Here is a 27,364-nt window from a genome sequence, read left to right as displayed (position 1 = left end):
TGCCGGCTGTGGTGAACCACAGAGGACCTCAGCCGACCAAGACGCCCCGCACCAGAAGGGACGCTCCAGAGGGGATGCCACCACCAACCCCTCCCCGGTCGGTACCCTCACCTGCCGCTCCGGAGGTAATGCCATCGCCTAGGAGGGGTACTGGACACCCTGTCCCTTGCGGCCTAAGCCTCCCTACCCCCCCAACGTCTGAACCAGGACGCCGCCGCCTGCGCCAACGAGAGGGGAAACACCACCGCCTCCCCTACCTACAAGAGAAGGGAAGTAGCAACCACTCCCACAGAGAGGGTAAGCCGCCACCGGCCCCGATTGGGTAAGCCACCGCTACCACATCTGCTTCCCTGCTCCCCACCGTGTTCCACACAGCCGTGCCCCTGCCACCGCACAGCCCTGTCCCATCCGGCGGATGCGAGCCTGCCACGCGGCCTCCAGCACCCCGACGCCGGGCCATACAACACCTACGATCGCCAGACCCTACCACTCCCGCAGACGCTGGGCCCCTTAGCACCCTCATTTGCTGGCCCGTAGCATCCACACGCAATGGCCCACAACACCCATTGACACCGGGCCCTACTGCACCCACTAACGCCTAGCCCACTCCACCTCCAGACGTCGGCCTACACCACCTCCTGATGCCGGGCCCTCAGCACCTCCCGACGCCGGGCCCTCAGCACCTCCCGACGCCGGGCCCTCAGCACCTCCAAATACCGCGCCCTACAGCTCGTCCAGTCGCCGAACCACTGTACCCACCAACGCCATGCCACAACACCCACGGACGCTGACCTACAGCACCCACAGACTGCAACCAGCCAGCTGCTCACCCAGCCGCCCACTACTCTCACTCTCCTCCTACAGATGGACACAGATGAACTTCGTCATGGCATGACAAACTCTCCGCATCCTCACGTCCTGATTGAAACCTCCCACCTCCACGACCTGACCAGCACTCCCCTCACCCTAACATGCCACCTGCACTCCTCCTCCTCGTTTTCCTCTCCCCCATTCCCAAAACCACCTCCCTCTACCCCCCTACTCCCCCAAAACAGCTCTACATTGCTCCTTCACTTCTTCCTTCTCCCCACTACGGCTTCCACCCTCCTGATACTCCACTCTCCCGCCGACCCACATGCCACCACTAACAGATCCACATGCTCCTGCACATCCCGTTCCCATGCCACCTTCCTCACCCTTTTCCTAACTTCCGGGGACATCCCCCTGAACCCTGGCCCCCCACCTTTCCACACAGCACTCCTCTGCTCCCCCCAAGTGCCGCAACCCCAACCTCATACCCGTCCCCCTCCTCCTCGCATCCACCCTCCTCTCTCGGTTGCACTCCTGAATGCCCGTTCGGTTTGCAACAAGCTCACCGCCATCCATGACCTCTTTGTCTCCCACTCCCTCAACCTCCTAGCGGTCCCCGAAACCTGGATCCAAGCCACTGACTCCACCTCCCCTGCAGCACTCACCTATGGAGGCCTCGTCTGGACCCACTCACCCAGACCAAGTGGTCGCAGAGGTGGTGGGGTCGCCATGCTCCTGCCACCGCTGAGCACCTTCCAGGTCCTCCCTAACCCCCCCTCCCTATCCTTCTCCTTCGAAGCCCACTGCATCCGGCTCTTATCCCCCACCGCCCTGAGGATTGCAGTAATCCATCAGCCTCCAGGATCCGCATCCCTCTTCCTAGACGACTTTGCTGCCTGGCTACACTTCTTGCTCTCCTCCGAGCTACCGACGATTATCCTTGGGGACTTCAACATCCCCATCAACGCCAACAACCCGGCTACTTCCCAACTCCTCCTCCTAACCTCCTCCCTCGCACTCACACAGCACACACAGTCCTCCACCCACACACTAATGGAAACACCCTGGACCTCGTTTTCTCCCACCTCTGCACCCCCCACGACTTCACTAACACCCCCTTCCCCCTCTCTGACCACCACCTCCTCACATTTTCCATCTCCCCCTCCTCTAACTCCCCCCCCAAAGCCTCAAACCATCACCAGCCGTAACCTCCGCAACCTGAACCCGGCCCATCTCCACTCAGCTGACTGTCTGTGCGATAGTATCCTTCTCTCATGCCCTGACCTGGCCACTACTGCGTACAACGACTCACTGTCGGCTGCCCTCAACTCCCTGGCACCCCTAACCACGCGTAACATCAGACCCCGACCGCTTCAACCCTGGCAGAACGACCACACAAAATGTCTCAAACAACGCAGTTGCTCGCTGGAGCGATTATGGCACAAAACCAGATCCCCTCGTGCGTTCTCCCTCTACAAAGCCGCCTTCCTCACCTACACCATCTCCCTCCACGCCGCAAAGCAAGCCTATTTCGTTACCCTCATCAACACCCTCTCCACCTGTCCTCGCTGGCTCTTCTCCCCTTTAAAAATCCCTGCTCCCCCCACCTCCACTCAGCACCTCACTCACCGCCCACGAGATTGCCAATCATTTCCAAAACAAGATTGACGCAATCCGTCAACTCACAATCTACCTCTCCACCTAGCCCCCCCCCTCCATCACCCCCTCAACTCTCCCCTCCTCCGACCTCATACCCGCACTGCCCCCCACCATACCTAACACCCCACACACTATCACCTCCCCAGCGCTCTGCTCCTTCAGCCCAGCTACCACTGAGGAGGTCACTAAGGTCTTCACTGAAGCCCACCTCACCACTTGCTCCTTGGACCCTATCCCCTCACAGCTCCTCCAGTCACCCCCCCCCTCCTCCATCATTCACTTCCTCACCCACATCTTCAATCTCTCCCTCTCCACTGGCACATTGCCCTCCCCCAAAAAGCATGCACACATCACCCCCATACTCAAAAAACCCTCCCTTGACCCCACTGACCCAAACAACCTTAGACCCATCTCCCTGTTACCATTCACTTCCAAGCTCATTGAGCGCTTGGCCTACAATCGCCTAAGCGCCCACCTCACTGGTAACAACCTCCTTGATCCACTACAGTCAGGCTTCCGTCCCCTACACTCCACCAAAACCGCCCTACTTAAAATCACTAATGACCTGCTAACCACCAAAGCTAATGGCCATTACTCAGTTCTCCTGCTCCTCGACCTATCCGCGGCCTTCGACACAGTCGACCACCCCCTCCTCCTTACAAAACTGCACTCCCTTGGCATCAGGGACGCTGCTCTCTCCTAGTTCTCCCACCTATCCCAACGCTCCTTCAGCGTCACCTATAACACTACCACCTCCCCCTCTCTGTTGGAGTCCCCCAAGGCTCTGTCCTCAGACCCCTCCTCTTCTACATCTACACCTCCTCCCTTGGCAAACTCCCACGACTTCAACTATCACCTCTATGCTGACGACACACAAAATTTACCTCTCCACCCCCCACCTCACTCTCCGCCCGCATCACCCCACCTCCTGAACGACATATCAGACTGGATGTCGCTCCATTTCCTCAAGTTAAACCTGTCCAAAACTGAGCTCCTGGTTTTCCCCCCCCCCATCCTCTCCATCTCTACTAGCAACGCCACCATCAATCCCACCCCACACGCCAAAAGTCCTGGGTGTCACCCTGGACTCAAACCTTTCCTTCCAACCTCATGTCCAATCACTATCAAAGTCATGCAAGCTCCACCTCCTCAACATCTCCAAGATACGTACATTCCTCACCCCAGACACTACTAAACAACTCGTACACACCCTCATCATCTCACGCCTGGACTACTGCAACTCCCTTCTCACTGGCCTACCCAAACAAACGCTATCCCCACTCCAGTCTATCCTGAACTCAGGGGCTAGACTCCTCCACCTCGCCAACCGCTCCACATCTGCCACGCCCCTCTGCCAATCCCTTCACTGGCTCCCGATTGCCCAGTGCATCAAAATTCAAATTACTAACTCTGACCTACAAAGCCATTCACAACGCCGCCACAAACTACCTAACTGACCTGATACCCAAATACCACCCTACCCTAAAGAGGGCAAAAACCCTCCCAGGTGTAGGAATTACAGGCCGATTGCTCTGCTGAACTTGGATCTGAAATTATTTGCCAGGATTTTGGCGAACAGGTTGTTCCCACACTTATAGTCTCATTCACCAGGATTAGGCTGGGTTCGTCCCTCTATAGGAACCAAGAGACAACACTACAAGAGTTCTTGACCTGATCCATTCAGCCAGAACCTTCCACCGCCCCCTTCTTCGCTCTACGGATGCGGAAAAGTCCTTCGACAGGGTCAGTTGGAGGTTCATTATGTCCACTTTGCTTCATATTGGCCTGGGACCAGCTATGAGGTCTTTGATTTCCTCTCTCTACTCTTGCCCCTCTGTGGCTGTTGGTCAATGAGACTAGGTCGGACTTTGACATAACAAAATGGCACTCAGCCGGGCTGCACCCTTTCTCCATGATTTTCGTGCTTGCCTTGGAACCTTTTCTCTGCAAGATTCAGAGAGATCCAAATATTCCCAGCTCACTCAAGCCTTCTGGGGCTCATAAGGTGGCTACGTTTGTGGACGATTTGATATTTTTTTCTTTTTTTTAACTGACCCGCTTATCTCCTTGCCAGCCCTGGTAGATGCTTTCCGTGTCTGTGGTTCTCGGTCCTTCTTTCAATTAACTTTTCCAAATCTGCTGCCCTCAATATTAAAGGCTCCAGCTGCTGTGGTGAGCTAGCTTTGTCCTATGTTCCGCTTTCGCTGGGCATCGGAGTCTGTTATCTTGGGGTCCATTTTACTCCTGACCCTGCTGCTCTTTACTCAGTCAACTTTGAACTGCTTCTACAGCATACGAAAACATATTTATTGCGCTGGCATTCTCTTCTTACATGGTTTGGCTGGTGTGGTGCCCTCAAGATGACATTGCTCCCCCGGATCCTCTACTTCCTCCAGGCCCTCCCCATGCGCTTGCCTCCTCTCTTTAAGAAAATTCATGCTCTCTTCCGAGACTGTTTGGTCTCATCAGAAACTTAATTTGCAATTTCGGCTGCTACATTTACCTAAGGGCCTCAGTGGTGTGGGTCTCCCAGATGTCCACGCTTATTACAGAGCACCTCAGCTGACAAGCCTGGTGGACTGGCACCATCATGTGGGGACGAAGCTCTGGGTGGCTATGGAGTTAGAGGATTTGGGGGGGGGCACTGCCAGAAGCTGGCCCTGGATTCGGTCGAAACTACCTAGAACCTTGTTGCATCACTGGAAAATAAGAAAAGAATCAGAGGTTCATAAATATCTATCGCTAGACATATATTCTCTGCCCTGTAACCAAAAAACAGGCATACAAAGAAAGGGAACGTGTGTGGAATAAAAAAAACACATAAAAAGCAACATCAAGACCAGTCTTTGTGATAATGTGCTGCAGACATAGTGATAATAACCTGTCTAATATATTTGCAGCACCGACACATTGATTGCACCACTATGCAGGAAGTGTATCAAAAAATTGTACCATATAGGCATAACATGCATAGCAATAATGGCTGATAACAAGCACCAAGTGACAATGTTGTTACCCATAAACTGAACCAGGCAATGTGGGTGAAAAATTGTAACATAGGGATGCGGTAGCCTCTATAATAATCAGATAGGCATTTGCAAAAAATTACTAAAGGCAAGAGTAGGTGGTGAAATATAAAATCACAGTGGACATGTCCATATTGTATGGATACAGAGTCAGTAAATGAAAGAATCACCGTTGATTTCCTCAGTATTATAGAAATGGCAGGGCCCTGCCCCAAGGTGTTTCTTCGCCGCGACATGCAGGCTATTAACCACCTTAGTTTTGATGTAGTAGTATAGATTGGTGGGTCCTTCATGTCTTGTAGTAAGTGCAGGGTGCCTTGCACCTATATTGTGAAACACTGTCTCCATCCTGTAACAAATAGGTGACATATGGACAGTCAATCAAGATGTGTTCCTTGTGGTAAATGTATTAAATGGCGGACATGCGCTTTATTCCATTCAGCTGTGCAGCAATTCACTCACTACCCAAGCCATAGGTGATACTCTTTCAGAGTTTCCGTCTTCACGAGCAGCGCAAGGCTGCACAACCACCAAGGGAGGAGTGGAGCCCACTAGATAACGGTCCCGATGGTGGCGGCTGCCTCCGGGACTGCGTCTGGTCATTCAGACGAAGGAAACTCTGGAAGGAGTATCACCTATGGCTTGGGTGGTGAGTGAATTGCTGCACAGCTGAATAGAATAAGGCGCATGTCCGCCATTTAATACATTTACCACAAGGAACACATTGACTGTCCATATGTCACCTATTTGTTACAGGATGGGGACAGTATGTTTCACAATATAGATGCAAGGCACCCCGCACTTACTACAAGACACGAAGGACCCAGCAGTCTATACTACATCAATACTAAGGTGGTTAATAGCCCGCATGTCGCGGCGAAGAAACCCCTTGGGGCAAGGCCCTGCCATTTCTATAATACTGAGGAAATCAATGGTGATTCTTTCATTACTGACTCTGTATCCACACAATATGGACATGTCCACTGTGACTTTATATTTCACCACCTACTCTTGCCTTTAATAATTTTTTGCAAATACCTATCTGGTTATTATAGAGGCTACCGCATCCCTATATGTTTTAACAATTTTTCACCCACATTGCCTGGTTAGGTTTATGGGTAACAACATTGTCACTTGGTGCTTATCAGCTATTATTGCTATGCATGTTATGCCTATATGGTACAATTTTTTGATACACTTCCTGCATGGTGGTGTAACCAATGTGTCGGTGCTGCAAATATATTAGACAGGTTATTGTCACAAAGACCGGTCTTGATGTTGCTTTTAGGGCCGTTTTTTTATTCTCATACTGAGGTGATGATGAACCAAGGTAGTTACCTTAATTGTCCACATGTGTATTGTGTAATAAAGCATAATTTTTGGAATTACTTCTAGTATCGCATTCGGTCCATAATGTAACCACTTTTTTGTGAATCTCTTTTCACGTTTCCTTTTCTGTAAACCTTGTTGGATCACCCTACTCTGGGCGGTACTTAGCTGGTGTCCTGCAAGACTTTTCGTAACTCCCTCTCCCCGCTGCCCTCTGCTATGCTCCCCATTCTGGGAAACCTTGAGTTTTCTCCGGGTTTGGAGGACCCACAGTTCCAGTAGCTGCACCTTGATGATCTTCCAATCAAAAAAAAAAATAATAATAATAATAATAATAATAATAATATAAAGGTTTCCTTGACGATTCAACTGTTTAATGAGGTCAAGGCTTGTATCCCTCTGTGTTGGAGGTCTGTGCATCCACCCACAAGGTCTCTTTGGTTCTCTAATGTCAATGAGCTGCAAGATATGGAGGACCTCATGGCCTCTCTGTATGACCGAGGGGAGGTGTTTAGAGATACTTGGAGGCCTGACAATATTTTGTCTACAACGATGCTCATCTTCGGGCATCCCCTTGATTTGGCCAGTGTTGGCCTGACATGCCCACTGTCTGCTTTGTTTGGGGTCTGTCTGGGCCCTTGGGTGGTAGGGAATATATACTTTTTTTTTTTACATCTCCTTTATGCAATTGCAATTCCCAACGTTAACTTCTAATTGGCAGGGATATTTTGTATTCAAAACGGTTATTTGAGTTTGTTCCCGGGCACCTTGCCGGGGCTTCATCTTCCTGGCTCTGGAAACCGGGAAGGTCTGGATTTTTATGGTGACCTGTCCAATTGGATATCTGTCTGTGCACCATTAGGTTTGGTCTGTTCAACCTGTATATTGCCATTTCTTTTGTAATCATCTTACATTTCTATGTTGCTTTATTTTTTTTTCTGGCCATTATGCCTCAACTGTAAAATGCCATAAAAGGAATTACAAAAAATATGCATAACAATTCAGATCTGAACTGTTGGGGCATTGCAAGGCTGGACCACTACTACGTGCACAAGAAACAAAAACAAGAACAAAAAGGAAAATGCAGAGCCAGCAGCTTCAGTTACTGGACTTTGAAAGAAGTCCAAAATGGATGGTATTGCTGTGGAGTACACACACTTCCGAAAACCTGAAGGGCAGCTCAGCCCTCACTCCAGCCATCACTGCCTGTATATGTCATGCCAGCCAAAAACCAGAAGTGCGTTTCAGCCTTGCGTTCCAGACATTTTATGCCACATCATTTCAAGGAGGTACATGCAGGGGACCATTCAGGTATGAAAGGGTTTGGCATTCAGGTCATCTGACGAGTTGGACAGTGGGGAAGAGACACCAAGAACTATGTAAAAGAGAACATTTTTGGATTGTTACTTTAGGATTTTTACTCACAAAAAGGACTAAAGATTTGGAGGTTCATAATCTTGTACATTAGCCATGTGTACAGTCAATGATTCATTGCCCAAGTATAGGGTGCATTTTGGGGTTTCTCGTATCTTTGCAACAACTAATATTCCTTTTAGCTCTATGTTCTTGGTTAGATTTTGGAAGACTATTTGACATATAGGGTTAATTTACTAAATGCAAATAGACTGCACTTTGCAAGAGCAGTTGGTCAAGCGCTTAATAAAATGAGCAAAAGCTCTGCTGACTCCCATCAACAAAACATGTGAAAGCAAAAAGTGCATTTTTATTTTTCTATGCACGCGATTGGGTATTCCTTGCAAAGTGAATCTCTCATGTACAAAGCTCTGGAGCAATTGTATTTGCAGAGTGCAACTGCACCTTGCATGGTGCACAGTCTATTTGCCTTTAGTAAATCAACCCCATAGTATATTTCCCAAATATCATTACAACTATGCATGTGGCTGTGTGCGGGCATTTGTGCACGTCCAAAAAGCGTGTCCTTGTGTACACACACACACACACACCTCAAAGAAGGAACACTTTGAAAACACATCAAATCTCAGTGGGGAAAAAAATATCATGCTGGATACCTATACTGATATGGACTGGGTAGTGTGTTAGGAACATAAGGATGCCCCATCGTTTGATGGAAATTAAACTCAACCTACAGGAGGACTGGGGGGGAGAAAAAAAAAAAAGTGACACCCTGAAAGTCAGTGAAAAAGTATGCAGCAGGCTAGCCCATTTTGCTGAAATGTGATAGCAACTCAGAAGGATACTCCGTTTGTATGGCCCCCCCAAGTGCTTTTATGTATGTTGGGGAATGCTCAAAATGAGACAACGGATGGTGTCCTGGGGCATCCCAGATCTGAACCAGGGCATCACTGAGCTCCTGAACAATCTGGAGGTGCAACCTGGCGGCATCGGATGGAAGGAAATATGATATTGCAGAGGTGGTCTATTGGATTAAGGTCAGGCGAGTGTGGAGGCAATTCAATTGTATCGATTCCTTCATCCTCCAGGAACTGCCTGCATACTCTCGCCATATGAGGCTGGGCATTGTCGTGCAGGAGGAATCCAGGACCCACTGAACCAGGGTAGGGTCTGACATTTGGTATCAGGTGAAATCCTTGCACCCATTGACAGTCAAGGTGCCATTTTCTAGCCTGTAGAGGTCTGTGCATCACTCCATGGATGTGCCTCCCCAGACCATCACTGACCCACCAGCCATGCTGAACAATGTTACAGGCAGCATAACATTCTCCACGGCTTCGCCAGACCCTTTCACATCTGTCACATTACTCAGGGTAAACCTGCTCTCATCTGTGAAAAGCACAGGGCACCAGTGGTGGACCTGCCAATTCTGGTGTTCAACAGCAAATACCAATCGAGCTCTATGGTGCCGGGCAACAAGCACAGGGCCCACTAGAGGACGTCGAGCCCTCAGGCCACCCTCATGAAGTCAGTTTCTGATTGTTTGGTCAGAGACATTCACACCAGTGGTCTTCTGGAGGTAATTTTGTATGGCTCTGGCAGTGCTCATCCTGTTCCTCCTTGCACAAAAAGGAGCAGATACTGATCCTGCTGATGGGTTAAGGACCTTCCACGGCCCTGTTTAGCTCTCCTAGAGTAACTGCCTGTCTCCTGAAATTTCCTCCATGCTCTTGTGTCGAGAGACACCGCAAACCTTCTGGCAGCAGTACATATTGATGTGCCATCCTGGAGGACAATTTGATATGCTCCTAGAATAACCATGCTCGCACCTTATTTTTTTTTTACAATAGACCAGGCAGGAGTTGGTTAGATGAATACAATAGTTCTTGGTTTTATTGTGTTGGGGGGGGGGGGGGGAGTTTTCCAAGAGGGACGTAGTGGAGCAATTTTAAAATTTGTTGGAATATGTAATAATGTTTCAATTTTATATAAAAGGTCCATAGGTGTTCATAAGGCAGGCTCTCTTGTTTGTTATATTTGACCTGGACACTGACAAACAGAAGGTAAGGGAATTTGACACCCAACCTCTTCGCTTTAGAAAAGGTAATACAATCTCAATTGCTGTGGAATTTAGATGGCATATGGAATCAAAGTTTAACACTGGCAGCAGTACAAACTTGTCCAGACAGACAGGAATGATTTTTTTTCAGTTTTTTTAGACTCTTTCTGCTAAAGAAAGAGGCCACCAAGAAAGTCACCTTCAGTAACAAGTCAAATAACTTTCAAGATTGTATTGGTTCAAAGAAGGGGACCCATCAGATACTCAAACACTAGTGGCAAGTTTCACTTTAGGAACTGGCACACATTCTTGGAAGTCAAAAGATACATTGTTCCCTTCATAAACTGACTACTTTCTCAAAGGTCCATACATGTCCCCCTTGTCTGTCAGTCATAATGTGATCTGAGCACACACGTGCAGCTCAGTCGACATTCACAGATCGCTCAGGGTGCCACAGCAATGTTACTTTATATTAGAGGTTAATGTAAGTGCTTATATTACATTGATCAGTAATAGTAGCAGAAGTGCCGTTACTTTGGTAATCAGTGAATCCTCACATTGGTTGTGAGTGTTAGGAGATGTTATGCCTCACAATGGTGGTCAATGGCAAAGGACCCTCTTGCATGGATGGTCAATGGAATAAGGTCCCCCTTACATTGGTGACCAGTGGGAGAAGTACTCTTACATTGCCGATTACCAATATAAGGGAGCACTTCTTTCATTAATCAGTGGGAGAAGCAGTCCCTTACATTGCTGGTTAAAATAATAAGGCCCCTCCTAGATTGGCCACCAATGTATAATAGTACTTCTCCCACTGTCGACCAGTGAGTGCCTTTTTACCTCAGGCAATTATATAGGAGATACCAGGACCATATAAGCACTATATATTTTGAGGCTTCCTTTGTAAATTAAAAACAGGTACTTACAGTAATTAAAAACAAATGGAGGGGTACTGGTATTGTTCTGAAAGGATGGGATATTGACAAGCTTTTTTCCCCCTTGATCTAGGATTCCACTCCGAAAAATGCCATCAATTCGAGAAACACTGCAAGCTATGCGGATGAACACAGCAGACGTTTTCCCAGAAATGATGTGGAAGCAATTATGGAAATATGATCTTAACAATAAAACAGCACCAACAGTTCTCACCAACTATTTAGATGTGAGCAAAAATTATCAACTGCTATATAAAATTTACAACAGTAGTGGCTTTCAATCTTTTTCGTCTATGAACAGTACATGTTGACAATTTCCCAATAGGTCTTATGCTTTTGTAGAGGCTCGAAGTACTGCTGTATGTATTGCTAAAGCCGGGCCATACATTAATCGAAATTCATCTGGTTCAGCAGGGACACCTGTATGGGCACCCCGATTGTAAACAAGTCAATCTAAAATCGATAAAAATAGTCTAAAACCAGCCTGTGGGTTTTTTCTGAATTAGTACCACAGGCAACACCAATTGTATTCTGCCAGCATAGAAGGTTTCCCCCACCAGAACACAAAGCTGCAAGTGGGATTCTTCCATCAACATTGACTATGTTGATGGGGGAATCAAGCCATATTGATTGCTTCCACCCATGGTGGAAGTAGAGGTGTATCTACAGCGAGGGAAACAAGGTGCTTGCCTTGGGCAGCATTTTCCAGGGGGACGGTACTGCCCTCAGGCAGAAGAGACTAGTGGCATTACTTCAGGGGGGGCAATTGTCCCTAGATCATTTTCCCCTCTGTGTGCCCCAGAGATGTATTGGCTCCCTTTTACGAATCCCAGAAACAGCTAGGAACGGCTGGGGAGGTGGAAGTGCTGCCCGTTGGTGCTGAGAGCTTTCGGGCAGGGTACTGCTGTCCTTGGACTCAACTGTGATGTAGGACTTCCATCAAATCATCTATTATACAGAGGTGAGCAAATGTAAAGCATCACAGGAGACTTTTCTATTCCCTATGATTACAATGAATGATCATTACTGAGGAGTCATATCTGCAGTCTGACCAACTCCTGTGTTGAGTCCACAGTCGCTTACCAACTTCTGTGTGGTATTCAGTGTCTCTGACCAACTCCTGAGGTGGAGCTCTAATAGAAAGGAGGTAGATTTTAAACAGAAGAGGGTGGGACAAATTTAGATGGGGGGGGGGGGGCAGGCAATTTTAGTCTTGCTAGGGCAGCAAGAAAACAAACTACACCATTGGTGGAAGGTAGGAAAAATAAAATGGCATAGTTTATGGCCTGCTTTACTCAAGCATCACTCAAGATGATTAGAAAGTCTTATAGTCTACACAGCATGTAATTATTCTATGCTATAAATCAAAATTGTTCAGTAGTGATGAGCCAGAGATTCAGATTTTGGGTAAGCTTGCAAACGTAATGAAATTTCGGGTGCTAAATCCAAACCTTATTGAAGTACGGTAAATGAATTCTGAATGTAAAAAAAAAAAAAAAAAACCTTCTTGCCTAGGATAATAGGCATGGTATTGTCAAACAAATGGCTTGGGAAACATGTCATACCAAGGATTTTTTTTTTTCTTAAACAAAAATTCTGTTGGACAGGGAACAGAGAATTTTTTTTCTTTTTAATAATGCTTAACCAATCTAGTACAGTGCTATAGCTGAAAGACCGCTACAGCATGGCTCTTGTTCTGGGAGAATGTCCATGCACATCCTCCTAGAACCCTGTCCTCTGTGCTCCCTGGGACACACATCAAGCGCACTCTGTGACCTCCAACTGATCAGATTGCAGTAAAGAGCCAATCACAGCCCTTTACCACGATAGGCTGTGTTCAATCAAATCTGATCTGATCACATGTAAACAGACTGATTTACTGACAGTTTTCCTTACATGCTGTGTCTGGGTGAGGAAAGGAGAGCTGATAACCAGCAAAGCTCTCAGTACATTTTTTTTACACTGATAATTACCGCACTGATTATCAGTGCCCATCAGTGGAGCCTCAGCAGCGCCCATCAGTGAAGAAAAGTTATTTGCAATATGTGATACAAGAAACTAAAAAAAAAAAAGCTCCTTAAAAAAAATAAAAAAAAATTCCATATGGGTACAGTGTTGCATTACTCTGCAATTGTCAAGGGTAAAAGTGATCCGTATTGAGGTGGTTAAAGTGAAACATTACAAATGCAAGATTAACCGCTTCTGCGCCGCCCTATAGCAGAAATACTGCTACAGGGTGGCACAGGTGAGCAAAATCATGTACACAGATTATTTTGCAGTTCCGGGTATGGGGCACGAGTTGCCATTCGCAGCTTTAGCTGTCAATCACTGGGTCCCGGCCAGTGATTACCAAGTACTACTGATGGGGGAGAGACCTGTGTATAAACACCACCAATCTCTCCGTCAGCTCCTGCACACTGCTTTGTATGGCTTTGCATAGCAGAGACGTAGAAAAGCAGTGAGCTTACAGTGTAAAGCACACATACAGCACACAGTGAAACAGCGCATAGTTAACCCTTTGATCACCCCACATGTTAACCCCTTCCTGCCCAGCGCCATTAGTACGTCAGTGCTTTTTTAACAGCACTGATTACTTTATTGGTGTCACTGGGGATGTCAGTGACACTAAGTCAGTTCCCCCCGTGTCAGAATGCCCGCTGCAGTCCTGCTACAAGTCGCTGATCGCCACCATTGCTAGAGAAAAAAAAAAAAAAAAAAAAAAAAAAAAAAAGGTTCTAGTATATACAGTCATGGCCGAAATTGTTGGCACCCTTGATATTTCTCCAGGAAATCATGTATTTCTCACGAAACGTATTGCATTAACACATGTTTTGCTATACACATGTTTATTCCCTTTGTGTGTATTGGGACAAAACAAAAAAAGGGAGGAAAGAAAGCAAATTCGACATAATGTCACACAAACCTCCAAAAATGGGCTGGACAAAAGTATTGGCACCCTTTCACAACTGCGGATAAATAAGAATGTTACAAGCATGTGATGCTCCTGTAAACTCACCTGGGGCAAGTAACAGGTGTGGGCAATATAGAAATCACACCTGAAAGCAGATAAAAAGGAGAGACGTTCACTTAACCTTTGCATTGTGTGTCTGTCTGTGCCACACTAAGCATGGACAACAGAAAGAGGAGACGAGAACTGTCTGAGGACCTGAGAACCAAAATTGTGGCAAAATATCAACAATCTCAAGGTTACAAGTCCATCTCCAGAGAACTAGATTTGCCTTTGTCCACAGTGCGCAACATTATCAAGAAGTTTGCAACCCATGGCACTGTAGCTAATCTCCCTGGTCGTGGACGGATGAGGAAAATTGATGAAAGATTGCAACGCAGAATAGTCCGGATGGTGGATAAGCAGCCCCAAACATGTTCCAAAGACATTCAAGCTGTCCTGCAGGCTCAGGGAGCATCAGTGTCAGCGCGAACTATCCGTCGACATTTAAATGAAATGAAACGCTATGGCAGGAGACCCAGGAGGACCCCACTGCTGACACAGAGACATAAAAAAGCAAGACTACAGTTTGCCAAAATGTACTTGAGTAAGCCAAAAGCCTTCTGGGAAAACGTCTTGTGGACAGATGAGACCAAGATAGAGCTTTTCGGTAAAGCACATCATTCTACTGTTTACCGAAAACGGAATGAGGCCTACAAAGAACAAAACACAGTACCTACGGTAAAATATGGTGGAGGTTCAATGATGTTTTGGGGTTGTTTTGCTGCCTCTGGCACTGGGTGCCTTGACTGTGTGCAAGGCATCATGAAATCTGAGGATTACCAAAGGATTTTGGGTCGCACTGTAGGGCCCAGTGTCAGAAAGCTGGGTTTGCGTCCAAGATCCTGGGTCTTCCAGCAGGACAATGACCCCAAACATACGTCAAAAAGCACTCAGAAATGGATGGCAAAGAAGCGCTGGAGAGTTCTGAAGTGGCCAGCAATGAGCCCAGATCTAAATCCCATTGAACACCTGTGGAGAGATCTTAAAATTGCTGTTGGGAAAAGGTGTCCTTCCAATAAGAGAGACCTGGAGCTGTTTGCAAAGGAAGAGTGGTCCAAAATTCCGGGTGAGAGGTGTCAGAAGCTTATTGATGGTTATAGGAAGCGACTGATTTCAGTTATGTTTTCCAAAGGGTGTGCAACCAAATATTAAGTTAAGGGTGCCAATACTTTTGTCCAGCCCATTTTTGGGGTTTTGTGTGACATTATGTCATATTTGCTTTTCTGCCTCTGTTTTATATTTGTTCCAATACATACAAAGGGAATAAACATGTGTATAGCAAAACATGTGTTAATGCAATACCTTTTTTGTGTGAAATACTTGATTTTCAGGAAAAATATCAAGGGTGCCAACAATTTCGGCCATGACTGTATACCGCCACTTGTAAACACTAACTTTAATGTAAAACCATTTGTTTACACGTATTGGGATTTTTTTTTTTAAACAGATATGTAGCAGAATACATTTTAGCCTAAATTTGATTTTTAAAATTTTTACTGGACATTTTTAACAGCTTCCCACCTGGCCAATGCATATTAACGGCCAGGTGGGAGCCTCGCCGTTCCGAGTGGACGTTCAGGAACATCCTTCAGAACATGCACAGCCTCGTGGTCGCACAGCTGCGCTCTGTGTGGCTGTGTCCCTTGGACACAGCGCAACACTGCTTGGCAGATGTGCCCTCTGATTGGCCCTTCTGATCACATGACGGCTGTGTCCAATCACAGCCATCATGTGATGTCAACTAAGCTGCCATTCAGTTGAACGGCTCTTCCTTGCCTCACACAGAGGCCCATGAATGAGGAGAAGCAGAGCCGATCAGTGAATACACACATGCACATTGCCCACACATCACCCTGTCCCCGTGATCCACATCTGTCACAGTGCCCATGACTCAAACTATTGAAATCTGTGCCTAAAAATATATCTATGCCAGCTAAATGGCATTCCTGCAAAGAAAATAAATGGTTAACTATTTTTGGCTTTATTAGGTTTTATTTTTGGTATCTCAAAGTGCGATAGCCACCAATCTCCCAATTACCCAACATCTTTCGAGACCCTGTGTAAAAAAAAAAAAAAAAAAAAAAAAAAAAAAAAAAAAAGCGCCTTGGTGTACCCTCGAATAATGGTAGTGACAAACGCAGTCCTTGAGACAGAGACCAATTTGGCAAAAAAAAAAAAAATTCCATTTCTGCTACACCCCTTTTGGGGTGCCTTTGAGTTGGGGTACCAGGAGAATTCCTGTCATGCAACTGGCTCACTGCATCTGAGTTGGGGTTTGGGCCACATCACCTTCTGGATACAAAAGGGCTGTGATGATCTCTTCCTGGAGTTTTAGGAAGGATCCACTTTGTCTAGTTGCTTTGCATATCACAGAGCCAATTGAAATATACAAACTTTTGTACCAGTGTCTGGCTTTAATGGGAAACTAAATACGGCTTCATCATCTGGTCACTGAAGTCCACCCCTCCCATGTTAATGTTATAGGCATTGACAGAGGGGCTTCTCATCAACACCAGCTGCCCTGGATATTTGGATGGACATGTCTGCATGAATGGAAGACAGGAAGAAAACATCCCATTTGTTCATTCACTTCACTGTGTGCAATTCATAATTTTTCTCCCCTTTTCTAAGACGTGCATTTACAAGACAGTGACATGCTTGTATAAAGAAGTGGCACCCCATATGGAAAAAGCGGCACCAATTCTAAAACTATCTTGCCACTGCTCCCCATGTAGTCTTGGCAACTCCACTTTTTCTGCCTAAAAAAAAAAAAAAAAAAAATTGCATGTATAGCCTGTTGCCCTCTCAGGTCTTATACATTTTGACCCCATATCTGGCATGCTTGCTGGGGAGAAATTGTTTGAATGCAAGGCGGCCAGAAAATCTAATAAAAGGACTCATCAATGCAGATGTTTTGTTGGGGAATACACACACCTGCAAATTTCTGGTTAAGGGGATTAACGAGGGGCTGAATTTTGCAGAGCTGATCATTCAGGGTCACCCCGAGGACAACAGTGTATTGTTATCAAAATGTATAAATTGTATTATACTCTCATATCTATGCCTGGTCATGGCAGTAGAGAACACGGGCACATGATGAATTGGGTCTGTGGACCAATACAACTGCAACTCATTCTTTTTAGTAATGCACATGCTGATGGTTAGGTCAAAAAAAAAAAAAAACACACTTCCAATTCAGAAAGCGTAATAGATTTCCATGCAAATGGTTTGGCACGGTTTGAAGGCAATACATTGTGGATCAAAGCAATTTATACGATCAAACCATACAGATCTTCCATGAAAAACAGCTTAAACAAAAAACACACCACACAACAACACCATTTAAGGGGAGTAGGTAAATTTGTTGTTTCCACCTGAATACTGGGTTGGTCAATGAAAAGGGGTGGGGGTGGGGAAGAGTATAACTTGTGAACTGCAAATCAGGATTTGCAAGCACATTCGGATTTACATTAGGGGCTCTATAGGCCGGTGTGTGAATTCTTTGTGGCTGCAGAACACTACTTGTGTTAGCCACTGCACCAGCTTGTACAGCACTTCTGGGACACGCCACGTCACCAAGTCATCCTGCAGTGCTGGTATGTAAAAAGACTAGGATGTGCTATACCGCTGGTGCTCACCAGTTAACACCAAAAGGAAGAGTGGCACTAGTACTGGCACTAGTACTGGCTGCATATGAGAATCATGCAATTGTAACCTCAGCAGCCCGTGAATGGGGGTTGGGTATGCCTGTCCTTAGCAGGGACTTCTACTCTATCATCTGAGCTGTCAGGGTGCTACTGATCTCTACAGAATTTGTATTCCTAAGCAGATCCTGTCAGTCAGGCTTCCCCCTTCACTCTCATCTGACAATCAGAATCCTGTAGGCCTCTTCACTAGTGTACCTTTCATTGGACATTTTTGGCCACTAAATTAGGTACCTAGTGTGCCCCCGGGGGGGAAAAAAAAAAAGCATACTAGGCTGTTAGGGACTGCTTGAAATGTAACTGTACTAATGGCACTAGCTGTGCTTTTACAGTGAAAGTGTGCAGCTTTTAACCCACATTGATCTGCTTTCTTCTCTCTGGAACAGAATGTGCTCCAGGTAGAGAAGATTGCATAATTTCCTGTACAATGTAATCAGGCACAGGAAGACCTCTGATTCAGTACAGACTATCAGCAGGTCCAGGCCAAACATCATTGGCCTGAATCTGGTAAGTGATCGATGCTGCACCGAACAGCACTGGTGGGTGCGCCCACTGCCTGTGAACACGGCGGGAGCGCGGATCACATACTATTTTGCGCAGGGAGTCCACACTGTAGCAGTAAAACGGATATAGGGCAGAGAGCAACTGGTAAAAAAATAAATAAATGGTTTTTACATAGGGAAAACAAAACTACCGCAAGGAATATTTCATTAGATGGATAACACCTACAGTTTGACAGTTCATGTAGTGCTATGGTTTCCATTGGTGATAGTTTGAAAGAGTTACATCTTACACCTTCAGAATGAATGAAAAATAATGACACCTTCCATATGGGAAAGTGTCTGATATTATCCGTGTTACCCATATGAGTATAATGAGTCCTAATGAGTTGATCTTTCAGTGAGCGAGAGCTTAAATATGTGATTTCAGGGTACATTTTTATGTATTTACAAACTATGTTATCCTCTTTCAATAAACACATTGCTGTCCTGTCTTTAACTTTATTATAAGCTTTTTTCATATTTGCAAGATTGAGGAGATGCATGCCACTGCTTAGTGGTTATTGATGTGGAGGCCCTTTACTTTATCCCACATGAGAGAGTTGTAGGTTGTAACAAGCCATCTTTCTAAGAGAGGGCAAACTGCATGTTAATACCACAATTTTGTAATACAACTTTTGTTTCATTGCGACAAACATTCAGGCGCTCTCACTACCTAGCTGAACTAGAGATGTCTTTTTCAACTGGACTAATTATGTAACCAAGTACCTCCGGGTACAGGGTGTGGCAATGGGGACCAGGGGTGCCCCCTCTTATGCCAACCTTTCACCGGGGAGGGGGCGAGATTTATTTGCTCATGAAGACCCAAGTTGGAGCTTTAAAACAATGCTACTGCATGGTATCGTTATAGCAGCAATGTTCTAATGATATGGGATGGGACCAAGGAAGAATTGGTGCGGTTCTGGTACAGAACTCCTATATAGTCTAAACACACTATGAACTACCACCAACAACAAATGCCTATAAAATCCTGAAAGTACCTTAGGTACCTTTTGGATGCAAGATCTCACGGGCAGGCCCCACCCCCAACCCTCTTATCTTTAATTGTATTGTAACTGTACTGTTTCCCTTTTTTGTTAAGTGTTGTACAAACTGTTGATGCTATATAAATCCTCTAATAATTCATTGGAAATTGGCATTATCACAGAAATTTGTAATGTAAAAAAGTGACATTTCTGCCCATACTTTGAATTTGCACACATGTATTAATACAAAAAAAAAAGAAAAGGGTGGCGAGTATTGAAGCAGAGGCTACTTTAATTTACTCCAATTCAATTATATTACTTTAAATGTTTGGGGTTTTTTACATTTTTTGGGTGCAATTCATCTTTTTTAATGTGTCAGCTGTTTATGTAGGAACATTACAGTAAGCAAATCAATTTAGGAATACTGCCAAATTAAAATATTTCTTCTTGTTGCAGACTCAATATTTTGGGGAAATCAGTATCGGTACTCCTCCTCAGATATTTAAAGTTGTATTTGATACAGGATCTGCCAACCTGTGGATACCATCCCATCATTGCTCTCCACTTTACAGTGCCTGTGGTAAATCCTTGTGTTTTAAATGCTTTAGGTTAACAATATTGCTAATTCTTCCTCCTGCCACTCACTATAAACAATTTATGAAGAAAACCTTGATTTTCCTTTGATTAGCTTTGGATTTAATCCTTTATTGTAACACCACTTTGGTTCGTGTAGCACATGTGCAGCCAGTCCACATTAAAGCAAATGACTAAGTATCTATTCAAAAAAGATATGCAACAAGAAGCAGATGAAAAAACAGCAGGCTAAAAATAAAATTTTTATGAAGAGCCTTAAAAATAGAGCTTTGGGTAAAAAAAATAAAGAATAAATATATAAATAAAATATATTCAAGAGACAAATTCAACATAGACCAGAACAATGCAATTACAGTACAATTATTAGAATAGACAGAGCCGCAAAACAGGAGCAGAACTGTGCGGAATAAAATAAGATGGTAAGGAACAAGTAATGACAAACAAGGGGTAAGTAGTCAAATTGATTACTTGTTCAGGAAGTAATAGAAGCAGTACAAGTAGAATTATGAAGGAACAGTAACTATCACAGTGGGATATGATTGGAGGGAGCATACCCCTTTTTGCCATTTGTGCCCTATGGGGGATATTGGCTATGGAGCAGAAAGTGAAGGCAAAAAACAGAAAGAGAGAAAATCCCTGCAAATTATGTGAATATCACGGGGACCCCCAGGTCATCAGAACTAGTGTTCCCATTGGAAGACTTCCCTTCTATTACTCCTCTGGGACAACCCAAAATTTGGAATTTTTTTTTTTTTAAACTTTCAACAATAATGGTAAACAGGACAATTAAAGAGGGTGAATCTTCCGAATGGTATCAAAAGCGTGAAGCAGTACAGCGGGAGCAAGAACATGAGAAAGGTGTAGATAAAACAAGGGCATCAAAATGGTTTTAACATATATAATCAAATTCAATAAAACCCTCACAAATCAAAGTTGAAAATTTCAAGTAGATCTAAACTCAGTCACAAAATTCTCATAAGCTTTAACATTCATGCAATTTTAAAAGTGGTGTGAAAAATACAGCTTAATCAAAAGAATCTCTTCTGCCATTAAGGCACTTGTGATACATGTAACTAACTGCACCCTTGTATTCTGCACCACAATTGAGACTACAGGCTGCTATAGCCATCTGACATCCTGATGATAGAGTGTAGCATGTGATCTCATACCACCAAAGCTCATCTTCTGTACCAGAAACTATGATACAACGTGTTTTCATAGATAGTCTATTTTTAAAAGGCCACGTGCAATATGTAATTTTATATGATCTGTATAGCACTTGTATGATTAATCTTTATAGTGCAATTAATATTTAACCAAAAATACTGTCAGACAGATTCTCATTCTGCATAACTATACTACTGCTAGCATGAATGTGGAGTCATTGTTAAAATCTACCATCTTTCCATAACAGTATCTCATAATCGTTATGACTCATCTAAATCTTATACCTACATGGAGAACGGAACAAGCTTTTCGATACAGTACGAGTCGGGAAGAGTCAGGGGATTCTTGAGCCAGGATGTTGTAGTTGTGAGTCTATATTTTTTCCTTATAAATACTTATTTCTGCTATGTAGATGATTATGATTGTCAATACAAAAATTGCTATGATTTTATGAGGGTGTATATATGCATGAGGTATATCCATTGAGAACATTGCATGGTATGCATCAAGCACAAGAGCATTGGGGAGGCAGTGTGGGTTATTTTAGCCTGTTAAGACCAGTCAAACATGGAAACTGCTATTGCTGAAACTAACGAATTACAAATGAAAGGCATAGTAACTTTAGACATATATTTTATGACAGGGGGACCAACACACCTCCCTCTGACATAATAACCTGGCTGTGTTGCAGATTTCTTAACAGTCATATTACATCCGGTATTGCCACATCCCAATCCATCCATAGTGATCCAGCATAGAATATGGATGCCATCTATAACTTAACCATTTGCCCTCTGGAAGATTTACCCCCTCATGACCAGGCCATTTTTTGCTATGACGCTGTAGTTCTGTGGTCATGCAACATTATACACAAATTAAAATAATTTTTTCACACAAATAGAGCTCTTTTGGTGGTATTTGAAGACCACTGGGTTTTTTGTTTTATTACACTATAAAAATAAACTTTTTTGTTATAAAACATAGCATATAGAAAGTAAAATGTCTTCATAAATTTAGGCCAAAGTGTATTCTGCTACATGTCTGGTAAAAAAAAATATATACCAATAAGTGTATATTAATTGGTTTGTGTGAAAATTGTAATGTCTACAAACAAAAAATTGTATGTATACCACACTGGAATTTATTTATTTTATACTAGTAATGGTGGTGATCAGTGAATTCTAGTGGGACTGTAATAGTACAGCAGGCATTCTGACACTGGGTGGGAACTGACTGCCAATTAAGTATCCAGTGACACTAATACAGTGATCAGTGCTAATAAAAAAAGCACCAATCGCTGTATTAATGACACTGGGCAGGAAGGGGTTAACATTGGGGCGATCAAAGTGTTAACTGTTAAGGACTGACTTTAATATGTACTGTGTGGTGTGCTGGTTTTTATCTTCCTGCTTTACAGGGGAGAAAAACCAGCACATCCCCACTGACAGAAGAGAGATCTGTGTTTACAGTCACAAATCTCTCCTGTACATGAATTGCTGGCTGGGACCCAGCGATTGACATGTACAGGAGCCAATGCCCATGTGGGTGTGGCCCCAACCCATAAATGCTAAAAAAAAAAAGAAAAAAAAAAAACCAAACCATGATTCTACGTAGAGCGGCTGCTCACTAGTGGATAGGGTGTTTTATTCCAAATAGTCAGGGCATCTGATATTGATACTTGAAATGTGTTCCCTTCATAGAAGAGGATTTCACGGGAGCCATAGCGGTTCAGGGATGGTGTCCTCAAGGATCTGGTATCATGAGTAGCTTGTTTTCTCACCAGTGCTATCTTTTGATCCATATTTTACAAATCACTTTAATAATTATCTAGTCTTGTTTTTTGGCTCAGGTCCCCAGCCAGTACTCACATAAGCAGCATGCTATGGGGTAACTGAGCAGGCATGCTCCCAAGCCGCAGCTCTGTGTGTCCATTTACACAGAGCCGTGGCTCAGCCCTGCCCTCTCCCGATTGGTTCACTGGCTGTGACCCACAGCGGGAGATAATGGCTCCTGGTGCTACTTCAGCCAATCAGGAATGAGAGTCCCCAGAGAACCGAGGCTCTTGTGGACCTCGCTGAATTGGGATGGGGGCTCAGATAAGTGTTGGGGGGGGGCTGCTACACAGAACCTTGAGCCTTTAGAACCACTTTAAAAAAGGTTAAAAATGCCCCAGTAGTAGTTTCATCCCCCCCTTCCCCAAATGCTAACCCGAGACCTCACTCGATCCAAGCACTCTGCTCTTCTGCAGTGGTTCTCTCCTTTCTCCCAAGACCGAAGGAGCCACTGGGTCCTGCTGATGTCAATCAGATCTTGTGAGCAGAGAGCAGGGGGTGGGGCCGAGCCACACTGTGTGTCTATCAATACACATAGCCAAGATCGAGAGCACACCTGCATGTGAGTCCCCATAGCACACAGCATGCAATGGGGGCACTCAGAAGTGGAGGAGCAGGGGACAAAAAAAATAAATAAAATTTTTTTAAAAAGGCAGCACTGTACAAAGCCATTGCACAGAGCAGGCAAGTGTAAATTTTTTTTGTGGTCCCTAACGCTCTTTTCTACATTGGATCTTTTATTTTACATACATTTATATATAGCTTACATATTATCTCATATAGTACATTTAATACATGAGCTATGCACAATCCAGTTAGTACTTCCTATACGTCTCACTGGTGGTGCTGGATATGTCCTTTTTGCATTTTCAATTAGCCATGTAAAATTGCTTACCCTTTTGGGATTATACCTCCCAAATGCCACTTAATAGATAGCGGATTCACTAGCCTATCTGAAGTGCTGTCACATGTATACATCCTTATCAGGATCCTGCACATGGGGCAACATTTTCTCCGCTATCACTCCGTGTAATAGATCGGGCTGGTAACGTACACTCCCGATTCACACAGCACCACAGCTGTGATCACGGTTAAGATCCAATGGAAAATGGCGCGGACCAGACCGCGCATGTGCAGTTCGCTCGTCCTCCGGTAAAATGGCGGCGATCATGCGCGGTCACTATATATATATCGGCGATCATCATTGCAGCGGTGTTGATCCGCCTCTGAAGACGTGCTTTAGCACGAAAGGCCTCAGGAGGCTCAACACGCTGTGACGTCACGCCGCCGGAGCCACGAGTTGGTCTGGCGGCCATCTTAAAGTAGGGTCAGTCACTCCTTTTACTTTTATTTCATTTTAACCCATTACATTGTCAATAAAGAACATTGGGAACATACTACACTATGGGCATTTTTTCTATGGCTTCTTTATGGAGATATTGAGTTGCAGAGCCAGTGGAAGTTCCTTGCTGAAGGATTCAGTACCCAGAGGAAGGGAATCCCTGTAAACAGGTTGCAGACCCAATCTACCCTAAAGGAGACCTCTGGAGACACAATCCTCATTTACATACCACTGTTCTGCCCATTCCCTAGAAGGAGGACCCCTACCTACCCTACCTCTTCAAGGAGGTGGATTCATTTATGCGCATCTGGTAAGTGCGCATTTTTACAGGTTTTCCTGAGCACCATTACTTTGATCTTCTGGCCCACTGATGTTATTACCACATTTACCCACGGACTTATTCATATTTAAGTGACTCATCATTTAGCGCTGCACTTTATTATATGCTTTGCATTTGAAGGTTATATTTGCTTACCTTGAGGTGCTAGCTGCTACATTAGGAAGCGCTCACTATATTTATTTCATTATTAAGTGTAAATATGTTTATTATTTTAGGCTGTAGTTCAAAGTTCTGATAATCACTGATGCTCCTTACCTTTATTCTGGGTGATCCAAGGCTTCATGTACATGAGCAGCACCTAAAAAGTAGAGTTTAGGAGCTTTAGGCATTTTTTGCCAAAGCTCCTAAACAACTCCATAAAAGCCTGCGTGTCCATGTACTCAGGCTTTTAGCAGAGTTTTAGGAGAGGTTAAACCTCCCTCTCCTGAACGCAAAAGAATTGCATTCAGGATAGGAACACTTTGGCCGTGGGAAACCGCTGCAAAAATCATAGTACCATGGTTGCAGCACTTTGTGTTTTCCCACGGCTGGCGGTCAGGTTAGGCACATGTACATGGAGCCTAAAAAGGTGACTGTGCCACAACTGCCACAGGGCACTGTTATCCTGGCTCCTAATACTGCCACATGTAGTAAGCATTCTGCAGCACTCCTTAACCCCATCAACTTACGAATTTGTAGGGAAAATAGCATTTAGGGCAAGCAGGCTCTTCCCAAGGTGGGAACCACTATGCTCCAGTATCTACGACATTTTATAAGCACTGCAACAGTGCCTAACTGGGGTGCAGATGCAGCTCAGGGTATTTGGCTTGAATAGTGTCTCCAGGCTTCCCCAAAATGTAACCACATACTCAAGCATCCCCTATTATGGCTGCATTAGAGCATCCCGAGGCTTGATCACTCTCGGCATGATCAGATAAAGCACAATTTTGTTGTAGGGAAGGACGAAAAATAAACGAATATGACCCTCCAGGAGATATCCATCTATCTTTATATATTATTGATAGGGAAGATGCTTAGCTCAGTGGTAGAGGGGTTTAGTGAGTTCATGACACGCAGGAACTAAAATTAAGGGCCTGCTAGCCCACTTTTATTAAACAGTAACTGAAAAGTCCTTTCAAAACACAAGGTTTGACACTTCACTCAAAATACACAATGAAAATGCCAGGCCACCTGGCTCTCTGGTTAGCAGTACCTCTGCTTGGCTTGGTCTCCCAGACCACTGGCTATTTAGGCTCTCAGCCTAGGTGACATCTCCGTGCTGTTCAGGCCCCACGTGACCTTTTGAAAGTTTTCCCTGTACCTCAGCTTGCTTCCTCTAGAGATTCACTGGTCTCTGCAGCTTCCTCAGTCTCCCAGACTTTCGTAGCTGGCCAGACTTTCCCAGTCCTTGGGCCTAGAATCCCCCTCACAAGGGTTGTAGTCTCCACCAGGCACTTCTGACAGGGCTCTGTCTTCAGGCTTGCAGCAATAGCAACTGCTATTCCACCTCCAACACCAACTGCTCTCGCAAGCCCATAGTTATAAGGGCTGTGTGCGCACCTGGGCACACGCTGGTTTTCCTCAACACAGGGTTGGAGATTCCATCCCACCCAAGACTCTTCGGAATCTCCAAACTACAGAGCCCCATCCAGCAATACCCAGATCCAAAAGAAAATTGCAAAGGCAAAAACATGCAAACTCTTTTTACTGGCCATTTCCCCCTTTGTTTCGATCTGGAGAGAGGAACATCTGCACCCATCATGGTTGGGACACCTGATGCCAGCTCTCAGCCATGTAGGCCCAACCCCTTTTTTTTTGGTGCGCTTCAGGTATGCCCCATCCTGAATCTCAACAGGATCCTACAGTTCCTTATTGTCAGCCTTCTCTCTCTCTCTCATCTTGGGGTCCCTTGGCGTATTCTCTTTTCCTGCAGGAACTCTGCTTTCCTCAATACTTCCTTTCAAATCATCTTTTGGATCCTGTAAGGAATCTGCCTCTGATGAGGAATCTACTTTTCTCTCTCATTACTACCAGTTTTACACTTCACAATAGCTCTGTCAGGTTCAAAAACCTCTGGCTAGCCATGGCAACCAAATCATTGTTAACCATACCAATCAATACTAGATCCCAAATTCCAGTATCACTACTCATGACCAAACCTAAGGAGGCGAGCGACTATGACCTACGGGACCATCACACAGCTCCATCTCACCTGTTAACCAACACTCCATGAGTAGCTGTCCTAAGAAATGACACTGATCCAAGGCCAAACCATTTCTTACTGCGATACTGTAGACTGGTGCACAGATTACATTGTTACAGTAATCAATACTATTAGCACTTTCCCCCACGGTGGCTCCAGGTACATCAACCCATACCTCTTTCTGGACCCTTCCCTTGTCAGACGTGGAGGGGCTCATCCCCTGCAGCCTGAGACATTTGAAGAGACCTCCACCTCACTGAAGGTACTCACCATTACAGCCTGGTGCTCCCCCAGAGCACTGTCAGATGCATGTTGAATACTCATCCCTTCCAACTCAACAATGAGCCTCTGCAAGTCATTAGTTGCCTGGTCATTTTGACATTATTCAGCTGTTAGGCTGTGGACAAAACATCTGCTATACATGCGTCCTCACCTGGGGCCACTACGTCCTCAACCACCGGCCACTCTGCGATCCC

The 27,364-nt window shown here is 45.0% G+C and overlaps 1 protein-coding gene across 1 annotated transcript in view; it reads left to right on the top strand.

Annotated features, from left to right (window-relative positions):
• REN (renin) overlaps window positions 1-27,364 on the top strand; it is a 151,424-nt gene that overhangs the window by 12,349 nt on the left and 111,711 nt on the right. Inside the window, exons 2-4 of the mRNA XM_089669388.1 lie at window positions 11,266-11,419; window positions 19,888-20,011; window positions 21,440-21,558. Coding sequence (XP_089525514.1) covers window positions 11,266-11,419; window positions 19,888-20,011; window positions 21,440-21,558 — 397 coding nt within the window. The remainder of the gene's footprint in view (window positions 1-11,265; window positions 11,420-19,887; window positions 20,012-21,439; window positions 21,559-27,364) is intronic.

The sequence above is a fragment of the Staurois parvus genome, unplaced genomic scaffold (assembly GCF_062004578.1).
Source record: "Staurois parvus isolate SC_StPar_1 unplaced genomic scaffold, SC_StPar_1.0 ptg000074l, whole genome shotgun sequence".
NCBI lineage: Eukaryota > Metazoa > Chordata > Amphibia > Anura > Ranidae > Staurois > Staurois parvus.
Note: the sequence above shows the minus strand (reverse complement) of the source record. Positions and strands in the feature narration are given on the sequence as shown.